Source organism: Macaca mulatta, chromosome 20 (assembly GCF_049350105.2).
Source record: "Macaca mulatta isolate MMU2019108-1 chromosome 20, T2T-MMU8v2.0, whole genome shotgun sequence".
In the NCBI taxonomy this organism is placed as follows: Eukaryota; Metazoa; Chordata; class Mammalia; order Primates; family Cercopithecidae; genus Macaca; species Macaca mulatta.
In genome coordinates this window covers 24,376,991-24,397,814 of record NC_133425.1, presented here as the reverse complement: position 1 = coordinate 24,397,814, position 20,824 = coordinate 24,376,991, and the positions used below count along the sequence as shown (strand labels likewise).

The following is a 20,824-nucleotide window of genomic DNA, read 5'->3' as shown; positions in this document are numbered from 1 at the left end:
GAGAGGTTAAAATTTGGAGTGTGACTTCAAGACACTTGGAGATTACCGGAGTGGAACAAGATCCAGTGGAAGCCTGTTGACCAAGAACTTCCAGCAGCACAAATCTGGGTTATAGCAGGTGGCTTTACTGATAACCCACTGTCATGGGCATTGGTGGCGAGTTCCAGCGTGGGGGCAGTTGTATGGCATGTAGGTAAGTACCTGGGCTCTGCCTTCAGTGTTTAGCTAAATCCTGGCTCTACTGACTTTGTGACTTATGGTAAGTATCCCATTCACTGCTCTGTGCGTCAGTCTACCCATTTGTCAAATAATTAGGGCTGCTGTAAGGATTAAATAAAATAATGATCTGGGGTGGAAAATGACCAGCAAAACCTGCCCTTCTCCCTTCCTTGGCACAAGGCCGATTACACTGGGCAACCCCGATTTCTGTCTAGCTGTGGCTAACTCTTGCCAGTGGAATGAAAGGGACTGTGATGCGTGCAATTTCTGCCTCCCCTGCCCTTGTCTTCCCCTCCTTTCTGCCTTCTTGCTAGTCAGGATGGTGACTGAGTCCCCTTGCAGGCTGTGTGTATGGAAAACAGTAGAGCTGCTAGCAGCCCAGGTTCCTGTTGGAACAGAGAAGCCACTGACTTGGAGCCTCCCCGTGGACCGAGACATGGAACAGAATGAATTTCCTTATTTTAGCCGTGTTATTGCTGAGTCACTTGTTACAACAGTGCAGGCTTTCACCCTAAAACATTCATGCACATTGTTTCCAAGTGTGGCTGCCCATGATAAGTGCTGGGTAAACTTTGCTGTCAGGACCCTGCTGTCTTGCTCTGGAAGGATACAGCTACTCCAGTCTCAGCACAGGAAAGACACACAATACTTTTTTTGTTTTTCTTAAGACAGAGTCTCATTCTGTAGCCCAGGCTGGAGTACAGTGGCACAATCTTGGCTCACTGCAACCTCTGCCTCCTGGGTTCAAGCAATTCTCCTGCCTCAGTCTCCTAAGTAGCTGGGATTACAGGTACACACCAACACGCTGGCTAATTTTTGTATTTTTAATAGAGAAGGGGTTTCGCCATGTTGGCCAGGCTGGTCTTGAACTCCCCACCTCAAGTGATCTGCCCACCTCAGTCTCCCAAAGTGCTGGGATTACAGGCGTGAACCACCACACCTGGCCACACAGAACACATTCTGAATCTTTTGCAGTGTCGCAGAGACACACGCTTTGTCTTTAGACTACGGCTCAGTAGGTGTGTGACGTGGGCAAGTTACTTCACCTCTGCGAATCTGCTTCATTATCCGTTAAACGAGGGAGAAATCACAACACCTCCTTTGCGGAATAGTGGTGAGGCTTCAATAAGGTAACACCTGTAAATTGTTGAGCTTTCTTCCGTAAGTGCTAAATAACCGTGTGCTACTATCTTAATGACCATCTTCCATATTCCTAATAGAGACCAGCTCATAAATTGCCACCTGTTGAAGTTGTTCTGAATCCGGGGTTGGTCGCTGCATCTTGCAGGTGTTTTGCCCAGCGGGATGATCACCTGATAATGAAAAGCATCTGGTTTTCAGTCCCAGGGCCTTCCTGTCCCCACATAGCCAAAGCCCACTGAGAGTTAGAATAAAACAGAGAAGGCAGATATGGGACCTGCTGGCCACACCTTAGGAAATGTCTGTTCTCATGATGCCTGTTGATGTGGCTACAGCCTAGGCCTTAATGCAAGCCTGGCTCTAAGAAGCAAATTGTCCCGATTTTTTTTTTTTTTTTTTTTTTTTTTTTTTTTTTTTTTTTAAGATGGGATCTTGCTCTGTTAGATCCCAGGATGTTACCCAGGATGGAGTGCAGTGGCGCAATCTCGGGTCACTGCAACCTCTGCCTCCCGGGTTCAAGCAATTCTCCTGCCTCAGCCTCCCAAGTAGCTGGGATTACAGGCGCCCACTAACATGCCCAGGTAATTTTTGTAGTAGAGACGGGGTTTCACCATGTTGGCCAGGCGGGTCCCAAACTTCTGACCTCAGGTAATCCATCTGCCTAGGCCTCCCAAAGTGCTGGATTATAGGCGTGAGCCACCGTGCCCAGCCCTGATTGTTTCTGTTTGTTTTGAGACAGGATCTTGCTCTGTCACCCAGGCTGGAGTGCAGTGGCATGCTCACAGCTCACTGCAGTCTTGATCTCCTGGGCTCAAGCGATCCTCCTGCTTCAGTTTTCTGAGTAGCTGAGACTATAGGTGTGTGCCACTGCACCTGGCTAGTTATTTTTTATTTTTTTGTAGAGACGGGTTCTATGTTGTGTAGGCTGGTCTCAAGCTCCAGGGCTCGAACGATCCGCCCACCTCAGCCTCCCAAAGTGCTGAGATTACAGGAGTGAGCCACCATGCCCAACCTCAAGTATTTCATGGGTTATATATGATATCATTGTCTCTAACGTCCTCTAAATTCTACAACTTTCATTCATAATCACCCACATCCCATAATAAATAGTAGACGGGAGGCTTTAGTGACATTCCATTGACTAAAGCAAAGGTGAGCAAACCATGCTTTCCACCATCCAGGCCAGATCTGGCCCACTGCTTGTTTTTATCAATAAAGTTTTATTGGAACACAGCCATGTTCATTTGTTTACCTATCATCTCTGGCTTTTTGTGCAACAATGGTAGAGCTGAATACTTGTGACAGAGATCACATGGCTTGCAAAGCCTAAAATATTTACTACCTGGCCCTTTACAGAAAATACTGCCCTTTGACCCATAGCATCTCCCTGTGAGGTACCGTCTCCAGAGTCGAGGGAACTGGAAGGAAAAACTCTTCCTTAGCTGACAGATCACCTAAGGTCGGAAGTTCGAGACCAGCCTGATCAACATGGAGAAACCCATTTCTACTAAAAATGCAAAATTAGCTATTGCACTCCAGCCTGGGCCACAAGAGTGAAACTCTGTCTTAAAAAAAAAAAAAAAAAAATTCCAAAATAATTCTGCCAAGGGAAGAAGCCAGACAAACAAAAAGTATATACTCTATGATTCCATTTACATACAAATCTAGAATCTGGGAACAAATTTCTTGTGATGGATATATGTTTGTCTGGGGATGGGACGGGCAGGATGGAGGGGTCACATAGAGGAAGAAGGAAATTTTTGGGAGAGATGCTGATACGGTCTGGCTGTGTCCCCACCCAAATCTCATCTTGAATTAGTAGCTCCCATAATTCCCATGTGTTGTGGGAGGGACCCGGGGGGAGATAATGGAATCTTGGGGGCGGTTTCCCCCATACTGTTCTCGAGGTGGTGAATAAGTCTCACGAGACCTGAGGATTTTATAATGGGTTCCCCCTTTCACTGGGTTCTCATTCTTTCTTTGCCAGCCACCATGTAAGGCATTTCTGTGCTCTTCTGCCATGATTGTGAGGCCTCTCCAGCCATGTGGAACTGTGAGTCCATTAAACCTGCTTCCTTTATAAACTACCCAGTCTCGGGTATATCTTTATCAGTAGTGTGCAAATGGACTAATACAGATGGGTATGATCGTTCTCTTGTAATGGTTTCATTGGTTATCCCTGTGTCAAAACTCTTCAAATTGTACATGTATGTGTAGTTTATCATGTAATTTCTACCTCAACAAAGTTGTTTTAAAGAATCATAAAAGTCTTTATATAAATGGGTTCTTATGGAAAAACATGGACCAACATCACAGGAAAGAAGCCGTGGTTGAAGTTGGGATGGAGGATTAGTGGCTGGAGGGAAATGCTTGGCTTCTGAGGGCTTCCATGAACTAGTGAATGCACTGCTGATTATAACAGTGTGGCAATATTTGAGTGTCTTGGTTCTGCTTATAAGCCCTTTTTTTTTTCCTTTTTTTAAGAGCCAGGGTCTTGCTCTGCTGCCCAGGCTGTAGTGCAGTGGCACAATCATAGCTCACTGCAGCCTTGACCTCCCAGGCTCAAGCCATCCTCCCACCTCAACCTCCCAAGTATCTTGGACTATAGGTGTGCACCACCACATCTGGCTAATTTTTGTAGAGATGGGGATCTCACTATGTTGCCCAGGCTGATCTCTAATAAGTCCTGGACTCAAGTAATCCTCCTGCCTTGGCCTCCCGAAGTACTGGAATTACAGGTGTGAGCCACTGTGCCCAGCTTCAAGTACATTCCTATATTTAAAGGGTATGTATTTCTTCATGGAGCAAAACATCAGCACTCTGTTTCTGCTATTCAGTGTTAAAATGTCTGGAATGTATTCATTCCTGGATTCAGCCATTCAACAGATATTTCTTAAGTGCACATGTGTGCCAGGCAGTGTTCTAAGCTCTGGGGGGTTAAACAGAAAGTGTGGCAGGTCTAGCCTTACTCTTGGGTCTTCACTCTCACTCTTTCTAGGGGCTTCTTCTCCCAGCCTAAGATCATGATGCTGCAGTGTTTCTCAAATTAAGAGCTACACACAAAGGCTTTTCTGACCTCTGTCTCCCTCTAGCTGCTGCACTGGCTCTTCTTGCCCTCCACAGATCAGTTCCTGACAGTCTACACTTGCCAATCCCTCTGGGACGCACCCGACCTCCCTGCAGGGTGGAGGCATTCACTGCATGTCTACCGGGACAGTGTGGCAGCTGGCTCCCAGCTGAGTCTCCCCAAAAGGAATTGTTCTTAGCCAGAGGAAGAACAATTCCCAAATCCACAGTCTAAATCCAGTGCTTGGTCAGTGGGAGGTCCCTGTCCTTCCTTGGGTGCAGAGCATATCTGAGGGGCATCCCAGCTGCACAGTTCCCCGAGAGGTTGGCTGAGGCCTCTGTTGCAGCCTTACTGCAGCTCAACTTCTCCCTCTGCCCTGTCCTGCCTCCCTTCCTCCCTCACCAACGTATTCCGAGTGTATTTTCCAATTAGCCACCTCCACTCAGATCTGCATCTCAGAATGTGATTCTGGGGAAATCCAACCTACACCACCATCTTCACCTCCATCATCCATTAACCCCTCATCCCACTGGGATCCGGCATCTGCCTCTACCCCAAAAATGATCTCCACTGTCACAGATCCATGCATGGCTTTCGCCAAAGATTTTATTTCTTGACAGGCAGCATTTCAGACCATGACTTTCTCCTTCCCTGAAATATCCCCTCTCCCCAGATCTGAGACTCCACTTTCTCATGGTGTCCATGCCCAACGCTCACCTCATCAATGCCTCTTTGAATCTTTGACTCTTCCTGCTCAGATCTCTAGTCTCCTTTCTTCTTCTCAAATGATATTTCCTGAGCCCTCATTCTACATGCTTACGTGTTTCCATGCCTCAGCCATCACCTGTGATTTACAAATGTGATTTACCTGTGATTTATAAATCCCAAATTGATATCTCTATTATTGGTTTCTTCCTTAAACATGCATCTGTCTATCCATCCATTTATCCATCCATCCGTCAATCCGTGCATCCGTCCAACCATCCAGCCATCTATCCATTCGTCCATCCATCCATCCATGCATCCATCCATCCATGCATCCATGCATCCATGCATCCATGCATCCATCCATGCATCCATCCATCCATCCACCCATCCATCCATCCATGCATCCATCTATCCATCCATCCATCTGTCCATCCGCCTGTTCATCTGTCTGTCTATCCATCCATTCATCCATGCATCCAACAAATATTTTCAGAGTACATTCTATGTACTCTGAGCTAGGTGCTAAGGATACAGTGGTGAAAAAATATAGTGTCCTCACCACTTAAACGCAGCTACCAACTGGACAGCTCCACTGGGCTGTTTCCCAGGCTCCTTGACACATCATATTGCACACCCAACTGCCACTCCCTGCACCAGGAAACTCACTCTTATCCTCCAGGGTCCTCTCCCTTGGCTAGTACTGGTTCACCAAGTCAGAAACGCGAGATGGTCCCAGACTCCTCTTCTTCACTCTCCACAGACCCCAGCATCCATCTCATTGGCTCTTCACGCATTCAGCTCTTCCTCGCATCTCTATTACAGCCCTGATTCTGGCTTTTATAAATTCTTGCCCCAACTTCCAAATTAGTTTCCCAGCTAGCCTCAAGGCCCAGACCCTTCCAGTTCCTGCTGCACACCCTCCTAGAGGGGATGGTTAATGTTCACTCTTGAAGCACGTCACCCACCTTGGATCCCTTTTCTACCCTTCCTGACTGTGCCTGGGTGCCCCATGAAGCCGATTGCTGTGGATTTCAGGTGATATCACCTGGCTCTCCTTGCTTCCTGGCATCCAGTTAGGTTTGACCAATAAGAGGTTCAAGCAGGCTGGGTGTGGTAGCTCATGCCTGTAATCCCAGCACTTTGGGAGGCTAAGGTGGAAGGATCACTTGAGTCTGGGAGGGTGAGGTTGCAGTGAGCTGAGACTGCATCACTGCACTCCAGCTTAAGTGACAGAGTGAGACCTTGTCTCAGAAAAAAAAAAAAAAAAAAAAAGACACCTCTTGATAGTCTTGATAGCAGTTTATATAGATCTCATTGTTTTGGTGGCTAAACATTCTGGCTTCCGGATGAATATAGTTTATTTAACTGTTCCCTTCTTAGAACCAACACTACTAGTTGTTCCCCAATATCCAGTCTCTCCTTCTTCCCCAACAGCAGAAGCGTCACATCTAAGCTGGGGACAAGACATTCAGGATAAAGGCTACAAGTTGCAGCCTCCCTGCTCGTGTGATTTTCTGCCCAGTGGGATGTGAGCATAGCTGGGGGTCACGCCCTTAGTGAGGAGAAGCATGCTCTCCCCATCCCTCTGTCTCTCTCCCCACTGGCTGGGATGTGACTGTGGAAGTGAGATATCTGTGCCTATGCAGATTAAGACAGCGTTGCAAGGATGGTAGGCGTCTTAGGTTCTTAAGTAGAGCTAGGATACCAGCCCTGGACTCCTTACAGCTAGACAGTCCATGACAACAGGTTGGTCTAACTCCAAAGACCACATTAACCAATAACCAGTAGCAACCCCCAAGGTAAAGAAAGGCACATGGAAAGAGCTCGTCCTCTGTCATGCTCCCTGACCTCCAACACTCACATCTTTTGCCATGTCTGCACGTAGGCTCAACTGTTATTTACATAACAGCTTCTTTCAATTTAGCCCTCTTGTAAAATACAACAGAAATGTATTTATTTAAAAGGAAAACTAGCTGGGTACAATAGCTCATGTCTAATCCCAGCACTTTGGGAGGCCAAGGTGGAAGGACCGCTTGAGCCCAGGAGTTCGAGAGCAGCCTGGGAAACATAGTGAGATCTCATTTCTACAGGAAAAAAAAAAAAAAAAAAATTAGCTGGGCATGGTGGTGTGAGTCTGTGGTCCCAGCTACTCAGGAGGCTGAGGTGAGAGGACCTCCTGACCCCAGGAGGTCAAAGCTACAGTGAGCCATGATCGTGCCACTGCACTCCAGCCTGGGGGACAGAGACCCTATCTCTAAACAAACAAACAAATAAAAGGAAACCTTGGCCAAGCATGGTGGCTCATGCCTGTAATCCCAACACTTTGGGAGGCTGAGGCGAGTGGATCACGAGGTCAGGAGTTCAAGACCAACCTGGCCAAGATGGTGAAACCCCGTCTCTACTAAAAATACAAAAAACTAGCCAGGTGCCGCGGCAGGCGCCTATAATCCCAGCTACTTGGGAGGCTGAGACGGGAGAGTTGCTTGAACCCTGGGGACAGAGGTTGCAATGGGCCAAGATCACACCATTGCACTCCAGCCTGGGCGACAGAGAAGACTCCATCTCAAAAAAAAAAAAAAAAAGAAACCTTAACAGACCGTTGCTGTTTGCCATATCCAACAGGGGGTGAAGAAAAACCCAATAAAACCAAACAATGTTATTAAATCAAAAATTAAAAACAAAATGAAATACAGGTACCTGAAAAACAAGTTCCCAAAGAGAAGAATGGGCCTTTTGTTGCTTATGCAATAAGGACCTGTAGTCATTGCTAGTACCCATAACCTTTAACTTTATGCCTGAAAAGTCTCATTTTAATCACTTAGGATTTAATCATGTGATCTCATTTTCATCACAGTGACTCTAGAAAGTGCAATGATGGCAAGGGGCTTGAGTTCTGGTGTCACAGCAGAACCCGGGGGAAGCCTGCACCTCGGGCCTCCAGAGATCAATGGCCAGGCACTGGGGACTGGAAGCCCCGGCCCCAGCAAACCTCACCACAGCACTGGCTCCTAAAGGGTCTTGGGGTCACTTGCTGAGATGACTTTTTTTTTTTTTAACCTTTTTGTTGTCAACTTATTTACTCCTTTGCCAATATTCAAATGGGTAGGCATTCATAAAACAGCAAAAAAAAAAAGGAAAAATCCTCTAAAACGGCCAAAGAATCTGTTGTACTTTACTTTTTAGAAACCTGGAAACCAGGAGCTCTGACATCTGTGGAAGAGCAGCATTAAAAATATCTACGATAGGCCGGGCTCGGTGGCTCATGCCTGTAATCCCAGCACTTTGGGAGACTGAGGTGGGCGGATCACCTGAGGTCAGGAGTTTGGGACCAGCCTGGCCAACACGGTGAAACCCCGTCTTTAATAAAAATACAAAAATTAGCTGGGTGTGGTGGTACATGCTTGTAATCCCAGCTACTCAGGAGGCTGAGGCAGAATTGCTTGAACTGGGGAGGTGGAGGTTACAGTGAGCCGAGATGGAGCCAATGCACTCCAGCCTGGGAGAGAGAGCGAGACTCCCTCAACCCAGTTCCCCTCAATAGTCACATCTTGAAAAAACTGTAATAGTACAATATCACAACCAGGAGATTGACAGTCATCTGTTTCACTGCATTCAGATGTCCCAGGTTTTATTTGTATCCGTGTGTATGTGTGTGCACGTGAGAACGTGTGCATTTAGACATAAAGCAGGAAAACAAAGTGATAGCAAATTGTAATGTGCTATAAAAAAGTAAAGGTTTTAAAACATGCTGGGGCCCTATTAAATTAGACTGTCTGGGGTGGGGCCTGAGCTTTGGGATACTTACAAGTGATTTTAACAGGCCTGGGAAGCATGGCCTTAGCCTTGGAGCCCTGCCCTCATTCATTCTCTGGGGGTCTCACTATATTGCCCAGGCTGGTCTCTAACTCCTGGGCTCAAGCGATTCTCCTCTCTGCCTCCCAAAGTGCTGGATTACAGCCGAGGGCCACCGCGCCTGACCCAGTGGCCGCCTTTCACTGTCCCCCTTGCCCAGTCTGTCTCAGACACCCTGGGCTCCGGGCTGTTACCTGAATTGTCCTTTCCCCAAGCTGGGCTGCTGCTTCCCATCTCTCAGGTGTCTTCTTGGACACCACGTCCTCAAAAAGGAGTATTTTACTCCAATGCTCAGGCCATCTTTGGTGGGTTCTGAGCAGCGGTGACCAGGGATTGCCAGTGTGCTGCGGGGTCCCACTGACCCCATCCATCTCCCAGCCTCGTCTTCACAGCCGTTCTCTGTAGAGATGGGGGCAGTGGTTGAGGGGTGCTTTCCATAGAATACAGAGCCAAAGCCCTAAACAAGAGTCCCCCCACCCCTGAACCTCCCAAAGCCGGGGCTCAGCACTCCTGGGGGAGGGAGGGGTCTGTCGAGTACAGGAGAGGATTAGATAAGGCAGAATCACAAATGCATAGAACTCTCCCTCTACAGTCTCAGCGTCCCTGGGGCACATCTGACCCCATCAGGCAGGAAGTCTCCACATGGTGAGAGCACACCTTTAACCTCTCCTGAACCCTTTCTAACCTCTCTTCTCACCTTTGATAAGTAAATCTACCCAGAATGGAATACATTTTACTTCTTGTATAGCTCTCTTTTATATATGGACACTGATTTTCTGTATAAGGCAATGATATCCACTTCCCTTTGTAAAGAAATTAGAGAAGTTGATTAAACAATTTTTTTAAAATTTATTTTTGATCTGGGTGTCTCAGGTGGAACATGTTGCCCAGGTTGGTCTCAGATGCCTGGGCTCAAGCAATCCTCCTGCTTCAGCCTCAGGGACTACAGGCTCATGCCTTTATGCCCAGCAGAAGTTAATTTTATGACTATGAAATTGATAGAAACCCGGGCGGTTCAGGGATGCGGCAATATCAGAACAAAGTCTATGTACTGGGTTCAGGTCTGCAGATTAGGTCCTGGCATCACTTGGTTGGAACTGCAGACTGCAGTCCTGCTCTCCCCACAGGCTGGAGCGACCTGGGGTCAACTGTTAGCCAGTGGGACTCACTCTCTTGCCTCCTTGCCGGGGCTCAGCCAATGGCTCCCTGCCACCTGTGATCTGTCAACACAGCTCTGAGGAACCTCTTCAGTCCTGCTTCTTAGAGTGCAACGGGGTCCTGACTGCACCCTGCTGTGGGGTGGTTCACCTTCCGAAAGCACCAGACTTTTTGAAGAAAAGCAATTTAATGGCTATTTAAAGCAGTATTTTTAGATGAAAAGATGTGGAGCAGAATGCAACATTCACATGCAGCTTAACCTAAAATTCCAAGCTTTAAACTCTGCCCCTGGATCCCTGGGGGGTCCACATGCTGTGTCCTCTAGCTTTGGGGATATGTTGGTGGACAACTTGAGACACTGTCCACCAGTGCAAATGGCGCTGTGGTTTTCTGTTCCTAGGGCCAGGCTGGAAAACTCTGAAAATAACAAATGCATAAAGCACTTGGCAGGGCCGGGCACGGTAGCTCACACCTATAATCCCGGCACTTTGGGAGGCCGAGGCAGACGGATCACTTGAGCCCAGGAGTGTGAGACCATCCTGGGTGACATGGTGACACCCCATCTCTACTAACAACAACAATAACAACAACAAAAACTTAGCTGGGCGTGGTTGCTCACACCTGTAATCTCAGCACATTGGGAGACTGAGGCGGGCGGATCACTTGAGTCCAGCAGTTCAAGACCAGCCTGGGCAACATGATGAAACCCCATCTCTAATAACAAAAAACAAAAACAAAAACAAAAACAATGAAAAAAACTTAGCTGGGCATGGTGGCTCACGCCTGTAATCCCAGCACTTTGGGAGGCCGAGGCAGGTGGATCACTTGAGCCCAGCAGCTCGAGACCAGTCTGGGCCACATGGTGAAATACTCTCTGACAACAACAACAACAACAACAACAAAATAGCTGGGCGTGGTGGTGCACGCCTGTAGTTCCAGCTACTTGGGAGGCTGAGGTAGATCACTTGAGCCTGGGAAGTTGAGGCTGCAGTGAGCTGAGATTGAGCCACTGTATTCCAACCTGGGCGACAGAGTGACACTGTCTTAAAGCAGAATAAAGCTTTTTTAAAAAGTGCCTGGCATGTAGAGAACCCTTAGCACACCAGTGTCGTTACTCTCCCTTCCCTTGGACCGTGTAAATACCTATTCAGGTCAAGTTCCACCAGGGCTGAAGGCCTGGTCTCTGTCAACATCCATGTGGGTTCCAGTTCAGGCTCTTGTTCAGAGACACCCCTCTGCACATTTGGAATCAAAGGATCAGCATGAAAAGATCTGAACTTTGGAGAAGAGGGAAAACCAATTAAGTCCCAACGCATGGAAATGATGCCTTAGCCAAAAGTTAAGACGGCTTGCTCAGTGCAACCTCCATTTGTCATCCTCCCAACTTTTTGAGACTGGGTCTCAGTATATTGCCCAAGCTGGTCTCGAACTCCTGAGCTCAAGTGATCCTCCCACCTCAGCCTCCCGAAGTGCTAGGATGATGTGCATGAGACCACCACGCCTGGCCATCCCTCAGTCTTGATGCAAATACTCCTCCTTCATCTCAGTCCCTACCTTCATGCTGTTCAACCTGAATCTGATCCTCTGGGTCAAGGACCCCACTTTGACCTTAGCATCATTCCCCGGTTCATCCACCTGCACAAGCCAACAGCATGGCCCTACCACAGTCTCGTGTCCTCAGGTGTCAACAGGTGACAGCTCAGCTATTATTCCTTGCAATATTTAGCCACTATCATCGATCTGAGAAGGTGGATTACAAAGACTAGTGAGAGCCTATTCAGCATGTGGTGGCCTAGCACAGTTCCTTGAAATGACGGAAGGAGCTATTTAACTCTTGACTGGGGAAGGAAGTCCAGGGCAAGCTATCCTCCAGCCTTTGAGGGTGGAAAGCATAGCACTGTGGAGAAGCTGAGGTTCATCAGAGCTGGGAACACACCCAGGGGAGCAGAACAAGGAGGGATATTTGAAAATGTATAAATGCCTGTGAGGCCAGGCGCAGCGGCTCACGCCTGTAATCCCAGTACTTTGGGAGGCTGAGATGGGCAGATCGCTTGAGCTTAGGAGTTTGAGACCAGCCTGAGCAACACGGTGAAACCCCATCTCTATTAAAAATACAAAACTTAGCTGGATTCGGTGGTAGGTGCCTGTAATCCCAGCTACTTGAAAGGCTGAGGGACGAGAATCCTTTGAGCCTGGGAGGCGGAGGTTACAGTGAGCCGAGATCCAAAGTGAAACCCTGTCGAAAGAAAAAAAAGAAAAAACACAGAAAGAAAAAGGAAAAAAAGAGAAAGAGAAAAGGAAGAAAGAAAAAACGCATTAAGTGCCTGTGTTAAAAAGTTTACCCCGACTCTTGGTGGTTCTGAGTGACTAGAAAGCCCCGAGTCAGGGGCCCAGCATGGTCAGCTGCAGGTCTGTGCCAGAAAAAGGGTAGCACCCAGGAACTGGCAGTCGGGATTAAGACCGAGAAGTAATGGTGGCTTAGGGAACAGAGCTGTATTTATTTAAGGACTAGGCAAAGATCCAAACCACTTTAAAAAATTTTAAATCAAACACTTTATTTCCACATAACAAGCGCAAAAAACTCCCAAACACTTTAACAATACAAGTAACGTAGTTATGAATTATATACTACTCAAAGCCCCAAGGTCAGAAGGTCAATCAGCTTAACGCTCCAAACATTTCCAGACATGGTTTTTCAAAGCTACCTTTGGTTTTTGGAAAAACCAGTATGGAAGTCAATATACATTGAACGCACTGAATAACATTTGCTTATAGTAAGGTGTCCGACAACATTAGCTTACACCTGGCAAGTTGGAGCATGATCTGAAGTCATACACTGAAATCCATACACAGGTTTCGCCCCCGAGCTCCTGCAGGGAGAAGCGAGGGCCGTGAAGGGGGAAGAAAAGGCCAGTCCGGGTGTGGCGTTTCTCGCTTTGTAACAGAGGTATGAGAGTTTAACACTAGTACACTGTCAAGTCATTAAGCTTCATGTTCCACATGGTTTCTTGCTGAGGCTTGAGATGGGCACAAATGGTGGGGAAGATGAAGTCACAGAAGAGTTTTGAGCAACAAGATCCCAAAGATGCTCAGAGAGGGTGGGAAGGAGCAAGCTACAGTTTCCCATTGTTCTCACATTATTTCAGGGTGAAATTGTGATGAGTTCAGATAAAATGTTCAAATATTTGCTTAAATTTTTAATCGGTTGCTCTATGAGAACCCTCATACATAGCAACTTTGAAACTTTCATTATAAAAAAGAGCCTACAAATAAATTCACAAAAAGGAGACAATTAATGTTGAGCAGCCAAAAAGTCATGGTTTATTATATCCGAAGAAATTTCATAATTCAAACACAACCAAACTGTACATTTTACAATCACATTCTATTTGTAAACAGTTAAAAGCCACTGACTTCTTTTGCATCTTAGGACACAAACAGTTAGAATCAAGGCAATGAAATGATGGCAAATTCTGTACTGTTAAAATTTTTACCCTTGTTTAGTCTCTCTTCTTTGACTAAGCAAGCATTATAATACCATTTGTGGGCAAAAAAAGGGGGGGAGGAAAGAAAGTTTAAAATGGTGTAACTCGTTAGTTTGCAACAACATTTAAAATTTTCTTTATACAACAAACAACTCTGTAAGCCCAATACCTTGGTTACAGTATGCATAGTTACTGATTTCGGCTTTAAGGTACAACAGTTAAACATTAACACAGTCACAAGAAAGCAGAAACATATGGAGCCACTTGATGGGATTACAAAAAATTATTACCTACTGATTATTAGCAAACCATCATCACTCACTAATAAAAAGACAGCATCTGAAAGCAGAATGTCAAACTCCAGCTTTAAGCGTTTTTTTGTTTTTTCTTTTTTCTTTTTTGGCAGAGAAAATTCTTTAACAGAGCAATATGTAGTATCAGTGCTAAAAGTTGGGGTTTTTGTTTTTTTCCTATAAGAAACTACAAGGAGTTTTTTTTTTTGTTTTTTTTTGTTTTTTTTTTTAACTGGGGAACTGGTTTTCCTGAGAACCATGCTCTTTGATTTGGGACAGGAATAGAAAAACAAAAGAACATGGCCAAATGCTGCTCCTTTTTCCCAGAGATAGAAAGCATCTTTTAAATCATCCTCCATTTTTTTTTGTCTTTTACATTTTTTTTAAATGATGGAAGAGTAAACATTTTTTTCTCAAAAAACAAACAAAAAAATCTGTAAACAAGAAGGTTCAACGTGGGAACCTCCAAAACAAAATGGAAAGCCTATTCAAAGTGCAGGGCCCGTCCTGGGTGGCAGGTGGGCTGCAAGTCACAGCTGTGGCCACAGTTTTTCAAACTGCAGAGCGAAATTCTTTAGTTTTACAACATGAAAAAACTGGTGCAACACTTTCATTAATAATCCTAAGTCAGTCCTAACTTGATCTTTTAAACTCCACGATACCACAATAAGGTAGGCAACATCAAGGCATAGTAGAGAGCGCACGCCTCCTAAGAACACCCTTGAGTAAACATTGACACTGGGACAGCTGCCCCCATACTGCCGATGAGACGGAGAGAACATCATTCAGTGCAAAGGGAAAAGCTCATACGGTATCAGCCCAAAAAATGGTTTTGCAAGAGAGAAAAAAAGGGGAGGGGAGGAGGAATAGAAGAAGAAAAAAAAAAAGAATCCAAAGGCTAAACATGATGAATAGACACAAGCGAGCTCATTCTCTACGGTTTAGCATGTATGGCGCTATTTGGGAGTGTAAATAGAGTAGATACCTTTTCACATTATAATATTGGCCTGCATGATTCAAGTATTCAAACTGATATGTTTTGGGGAAAACAAAGTGGAAAATGTGCAGAGAATAGCTGTTCCCACAGGCGGCCCCTGGCTGCAGGCGGCGAGCCCCACTTAGTGCTCCTTTCCCTCGCGTCTGAGGTCCCGGTCGGTGAGTCTGCATCTACACTGTTACATGGACTCTCCACCCCCACCCAGGTGGTCAACAGAAAGAAAAGCGTTAATGGGAGATGGGCTGCTAATTCCTCGGGGGTCGCTGCTGCTTGGAGGACCCCACAGGCTTGTGGAATAATGCGGGGTCCCCCAGAGTGAAGTGCCGTGAAGGTCTCCACAGTTAGTTCCCGACAGCCCAGCACCATTCCAGTGATTGAGATCGGTCCGGCTGGAGAATGAGTGGGAACAGTCGAGGGAGCCCAGCCGGCTCTGGCTGGACCCGAGAGACTGCCAGCCGGGAGAAGGGGTCAGAGACTGGCTTTGTGCAAAGAAACGACTGATCTCCTCTTCACTGGCAAACTCAGCAAGAATAGTAGTGTTCCCCAGTACACACCTAGAGGAGAGAGGCACCGCGGACACATGAGGACAGCGCGCCAGGAGGGCTTCATTCACTCACAAGTGAGGGTGCAACTTGTCTCTGCTAGAAAAGCCACAGAAGGCGCAGAGGGAGAGACCACACCACATAACCTGAGTGCCCTCCCTTCACCCGAGCGTGTGCGCACAGCTCTTCAGGACCTGGTGCCTTGACCAGAGCGAACTTCCTCTGTCTCCCATGGGCAATGTAAAGGACTTTCTAGGGCCATTTGGCTACGTCCGATTCCCCGCTTAGGAGTGCTGACCTTGGAATCAGGGCACTACTGCAGCCCACAAGAGCCACCCACACAGGACCCCGTGCGCTGCCCCGGGCCAGGCTGTGCTCTCACACAACTCCTTTCCCTAGACTCTTCCAGCTGGGAGCCCAACAGCCAACTTACATGTGCAGAGACTTTTGTGCCTTCACTACCTCTTCTTTTGAACTGTAGCGGACCAGAGCATTTCCGTGAGGGAGGTTCAGGTGGAATGTGATCAGTGGGCCGTGCTGCATGCACAGAGTGCGCAGAGTTGAGCCATCGATCTAGGAAACAGTGTGGAAACCACCAGTGAGAGGCATCACCGCGGACCCTCCAGGAGGCCGTTCCAGGCCGCACTGCTGCCCCTCCTCTCTTCCCTGAGGCTCTGTGCTCCTGGTACCACTCTTCATTGACACTCTGGTGTTGCTCTGACAGTGTGCAGAGCCACCTTCCCCACCTCCACTGCTCTCAGAGTCATACTGCTCCGGCCTCTAGACTCCTGGACACTCCCCAGACCCCCAATTCCTTACGAAGCACTGCCCCTGCTGTGTGGCTCCACATCTTCTCTCTTCCCTGCCCTGAGGACAGCATCCATCAAGGTTATGCTTCCTGGGGGAGGAGGGAGGTGGGAGCTCAACACCCAGCCTCCAGAGGAGGGGGCCGGCCAGGGGCTAAAAAAATGCTCTCAACTCGGGGACAGACCAGGGTTTCTCCACGTGCCAACAAGGACCACCTGCGTCAAATTCATCTTCAGGCCCTCATACAAATGCAGAGTCCCAGCTCCTAGCCCAGATCTACTGACTCAATCTCTGGACGAGGCCTGGGAATCTGTATTTTTGTTTGGTTCCCAGGCACATTACAGCGTGAACCACCAGATTCGACCACATCCTGCCTGAGGTCTACAGACCACTCCTCTGCCAGGCCTCACTACCACTTAGCAGCCCTTGTCTCACACCCAGACCTGAACCTCTGTTCCTATGCTCCCTGGCGTAGCCACATAAACCAGTGTTATCTGATATACTTACCTGAGGTGTAAGGTTTTTTAGAACAAGCCAATTTGTTATTCTCCCTGAGCTGCTCTCACCCCAGCTGGAACCTAAGCAAGGAAAAAAAGGACAAGTCAGTTTTCCAGGACTGAAAGAGTCCAACTATAGTTACTCAGCAGATCACTTGGCCTCTTGGCTTCCTTCACATCCTTGCACCTCTACACTGGAGGCTTTCTCCCTAGGCCCAGAATTCGAGTTCGCCCTAGCCATGGCGAGGCATTAACTCCCACGGCAGGGGGCTCTGCCTCTGGGGAGAGTGAGCTCAGAATGGCTCCCAGCTCGCCACACAGGAGGGCAGTGAGCCACAAAAGGCTGCATCTCTTTGAGATCTTCTCATTGACAGGAGCTAAAATCATCTCCAACGGTACCATCTGGGGAAGACTTCAGTAATGTCTGGTCACTCTGCATGTGTGTCCTTCAGGGCATGAAGCTTTAAGGGGATTCCAGAGCTTGCGATCGCACAGACGCTCCTTGTTTTCACCTGGGTTACCGCAAGGGCTCCCCATCTGGTCTCTACTCTGGATGAGTACAGCCCTCATCCCCGACCCCATCTATAACCCAAGGCACCTCACAAATGCTTCAGGTGCTGGGAAAGACCATTCCATGACACAGCTCAGGCCTATCCACCTCTCATGGAATCCTCCCCATGCCCTGCAATCCTCTCCTCATTCCAACGGGAGCCTTTGTGCTTTCTCAGGTGTCTGGGCCTTGGCAGAGGCTGCCCCTCAGATTGCTTGGCTTACTCCTACAGGTTTGCTGATTCCCCTCAACTGCACCAAGCCTCTCTGGGGTGGGCTCCTGGGCCACGTTCACTAGCACCCCTCGCTGTGTGCTGCCAGTCTCTTAGCTGGCATCCAGACAGATGTCTGTGGCCTACAAAGACCACTCACACCACACCAATTACGTTAACTTATATTCAGTAGCTTGGCATGTACTTTAGTGTTCTTTTCCTATAATTAACCCCCACCCAAAGGAAAAGCTGCAAGTTTTCCTACAGCCAGTCACCTGTCTAAAGATCAGAAATTACACATTTAATCAGAAATATCAACGAGGTTTTATTACTCATTTTCAGCTTGAAGATGGGAACGTTTGGTACAGTTTGCAGGCAAGGTAGAGTGAAAGATAAGACTGTATTTACTGGGGAAACTGCTAGGCTCATCTGGGGCTGTGTGTGTGTATGTATGGTGTGAGGACGGCACAGGCAGGAAATGATGCCAGTACAAATCCAATGTTAGTCATTTATAGAATGAGGAGAGGCAGAGGAACCAGTATGCCGGGGCCTTCTGGCTTATGCCTGTTGGCTGCATATGATTAGTCAACAGTACCCTCTTTCACTCTCAGATGTTCCCGTTTAATAGAGGCCAAGCTACTCCCCTACTCTTCAAGGCCCAGATGACCTGTTCCCATGTTCTCAGACTTGCCCAACACTGGCTTCTGCTCCATGTTATGTGTTTTTTTTCTGCCACGAGCAGGAAGTTACTACACATTTTAAGATGTAGTCTTGAGGAACTTCTGAGACAATGGAGCTTCCGGATGCATTAACATTACTGCGGCCTGTTGTTTACCTTTGGGTGGATCATTTGTTTACTGAAGTTCTCATTCCCCCTGACGGAGGTGAGGCAATAGTTTACTGTTCAGGTCTCTGTTAAACTCGACTGTTGGCACTGTTAGCATTTCACAAATAAACCACAGAAAACCACCTTAGGTACTGCATCTTACCTGGGGTATATCTGGCGTCAGAATTTCCCCATCCTCCACCTACACGAAGGGGAGAATTATCCCACGTAGACAAGGGTGGCTTCTGACCAGTCAGTCCCGGAGGTGGACGGGACGGAGCAGTGATGTTTTTAGGTGGCAAAGGGACCTTCCACAGCTCATGAGCCAGAGAGGTGTTTGTAACTGAACCAGGAGACCATGTCAATTTGGAATCACTATTTCTGGCTACTCAAAGGGGGAAAAAAATGGAGAGGGGAGGAATAATGTTTAAGAAATGAGGAAATTTAAATAATGACATCCATTATCCCACAAAAAGCAAATCTAACAAACAAAAGAAACTATTAAAACCCCCAAATCAACTAAACTGCCTAAAAAGAAAATCCGCCCAAAGGAAACTGCTTTCCATCCCTCCAAACACTCAAGCCATTCATCTGTTATTAACAGCTGTAAAGATCTATGAAATTCTTAGGCCAGTGTCCAAAACTGTACTCGAACTGAAATGGAAAACAATCTGAATTGCTCTAAAATTGCAATTGTGAACTTCTTACTAACCATAATTGAGTCACTCAAGAAAGTCAGGTAGGCCATTTAACTGAATTTTAGAAATCTGTTGTTTACTCAAGGAAAAAAGGACTGAGCCCCAACTTGGGAGCTGCCAAAGATCTTCACAGGATGCCTGCCTCTCTGCGCTAAGCATTGGCTGCTGGGCATCTGGCATGCGCTGTCTGTGGTCCTGACACAGTCTACTGAGGACAGACTGGGTAATTTGCCTATGGGTCTAATGTAGAGCCAGGATTCAAAACTAAGCCTGTAGGGCAAAAAAAAAAAAAAAAGAAAAGAAAGAAAAAGGAAGGGAGGAAGAAAGGAAAGGAAGGAAAGAGAGAGACAGAGAAAGGAAGGAAGGAAGAAAGAAAAAGGCAGCAGGCCCAGATCCTGATGCATACTGCCTCGCAGCAATGGAGACATGAGTGGGTATGCAGGGACCAGGTATACAGTAAACTACATCAACTATCATGCTAAAAGCCTGAGGGGGACAGCAAGGAGTGGAACCATTCCTATCTTCCATCACTATCAACTCTTTTTCTTACTTCACTTACAAAGTGCGTGTGCATCAGGTCAGTGCTACTCAGGGTATGGCTGGAAGAACACCACAACACAGTTTCATACTAATCTGCTGCAGGATGAGTCCAGAAATTCAGAGTGCGCATGTATAGACAGACAGCAACCTGACATTCCTGTAGCTCTAAAGTGTGCCATTATTTTCCTAGCAATTCAGAATTCATGTTTACCGTATTTTACAAAAGTATCAGTCTATGAGGATGGGCAATTTTTTTTTTTTAAGATCCTTCGCTGCAGATAGTCTGAGAACTAGTTTGGATTAAATTACATTTAATTACAGAGCTGCTGTGGCTCTGATATGAGTGAACGCTGTTAAGTAAAAACTGATTTTAGTAGATGACCGCTGGGTACAGTAAGTTTAAAAAGGAACAAGTGATGTTAAAAATAATTTCCCAGGCTCACAAACAGAATCTCCTAACTCCCTGAGAAGACTGGACAAAAGAAGAGGGCATTAAAACAACAGCCACGGCTCTGGCTGTGACCAACCCTCCCTTCCTGAGCGAAGGCGAGGCCCACCTGAAGTGCTTTGTGCTGTACTGCTGAGGGGAACGTTGTAGTTGGAGGCACGAATGGATGACCAGGCACTAGTTGAAGGCAGCGTGGTGTTCAAGGATGAGGATGACCCTGTGTCGGGGAAGAGTCCAATCAGCCACCAGAGCAAGGGACGTGGAGGTTAAGAAAAAGCAAAAGCTTCCAGAGAAATCGAAGCCTAACAGTATGCCACAAGAAAGGAAACAGGCCCACTCAGGGTAAGATGGTGCCCGAGACATCTTCCTTCTTGCCTTCAAAAGAGCATGCTGGGCAAGCTTGCCAACTGTCTCTGCCTTGGCTCAGCACAGGCATTTTCCCTCTGATTTTGTCCTCACTGGCTGTGAGGATGTGCTCTAGCAATGAGGTCCAGCCACCATGACAGCACTCGGCTCTGCTTCCCAGCACTGGGTCTAAAAGGAGGTTCGAGTCTTGGTGCTCCTAACTCGCCCCTGAGCTCCAGTGACTTCTTACTGGCTATCCTGCTCTCCAAGGCACCCCATCACAGACACTACCAGTGAACAGGCCCTTCAGTCTTCTCCATTACGCAATATATTCAGGCTCCCAAACCAGGTGTGCCTTCCCATTTTCAAAACCCCCTTGACCATTACTAGTTGAACTCTAGACCCCGACCACCATCTGGATTACTACACCAGTTCCCTGAC

General features: G+C 47.2%; 2 protein-coding genes across 25 annotated transcripts in view; both read right to left on the bottom strand.

Moving 5' to 3' along the window:
* SLC5A11 (solute carrier family 5 member 11) overlaps positions 1-12,380 on the bottom strand; it is a 91,345-nt gene extending 78,965 nt beyond the window's left edge. The window contains exons 1-2 of one of the 2 annotated variants that reach the window (XM_077986597.1): positions 11,288-12,380; positions 9,181-9,385 (exon numbers count right to left, since the gene is read on the bottom strand). The gene's annotated coding sequence lies outside the window, so the exon portion shown is untranslated. Of the gene's footprint in view, positions 1-9,180; positions 9,386-10,765; positions 10,859-11,287 lie in introns of those variants that run through there. The other variant, XM_077986596.1, reaches the window with a different exon arrangement.
* A 302-nt stretch (positions 12,381-12,682) lies between these two features.
* The window catches only part of TNRC6A (trinucleotide repeat containing adaptor 6A), a 214,654-nt gene continuing 206,512 nt past the window's right edge, over positions 12,683-20,824 (bottom strand). For 21 of the 23 annotated variants that reach the window (XM_077986567.1, XM_077986569.1, XM_077986580.1 and 18 more), the window contains 5 exons: positions 20,148-20,255; positions 18,516-18,737; positions 16,776-16,846; positions 15,895-16,034; positions 12,683-15,473 (listed from right to left, as the gene is read on the bottom strand). In XM_077986567.1, coding sequence (XP_077842693.1) covers positions 15,098-15,473; positions 15,895-16,034; positions 16,776-16,846; positions 18,516-18,737; positions 20,148-20,255 — 917 coding nt within the window. In that variant the 3' untranslated portion in view covers positions 12,683-15,097. The remainder of the gene's footprint in view (positions 15,474-15,894; positions 16,035-16,775; positions 16,847-18,515; positions 18,738-20,147; positions 20,256-20,824) is intronic. The other 2 variants (XM_077986570.1, XM_077986575.1) reach the window with 1 other exon arrangement.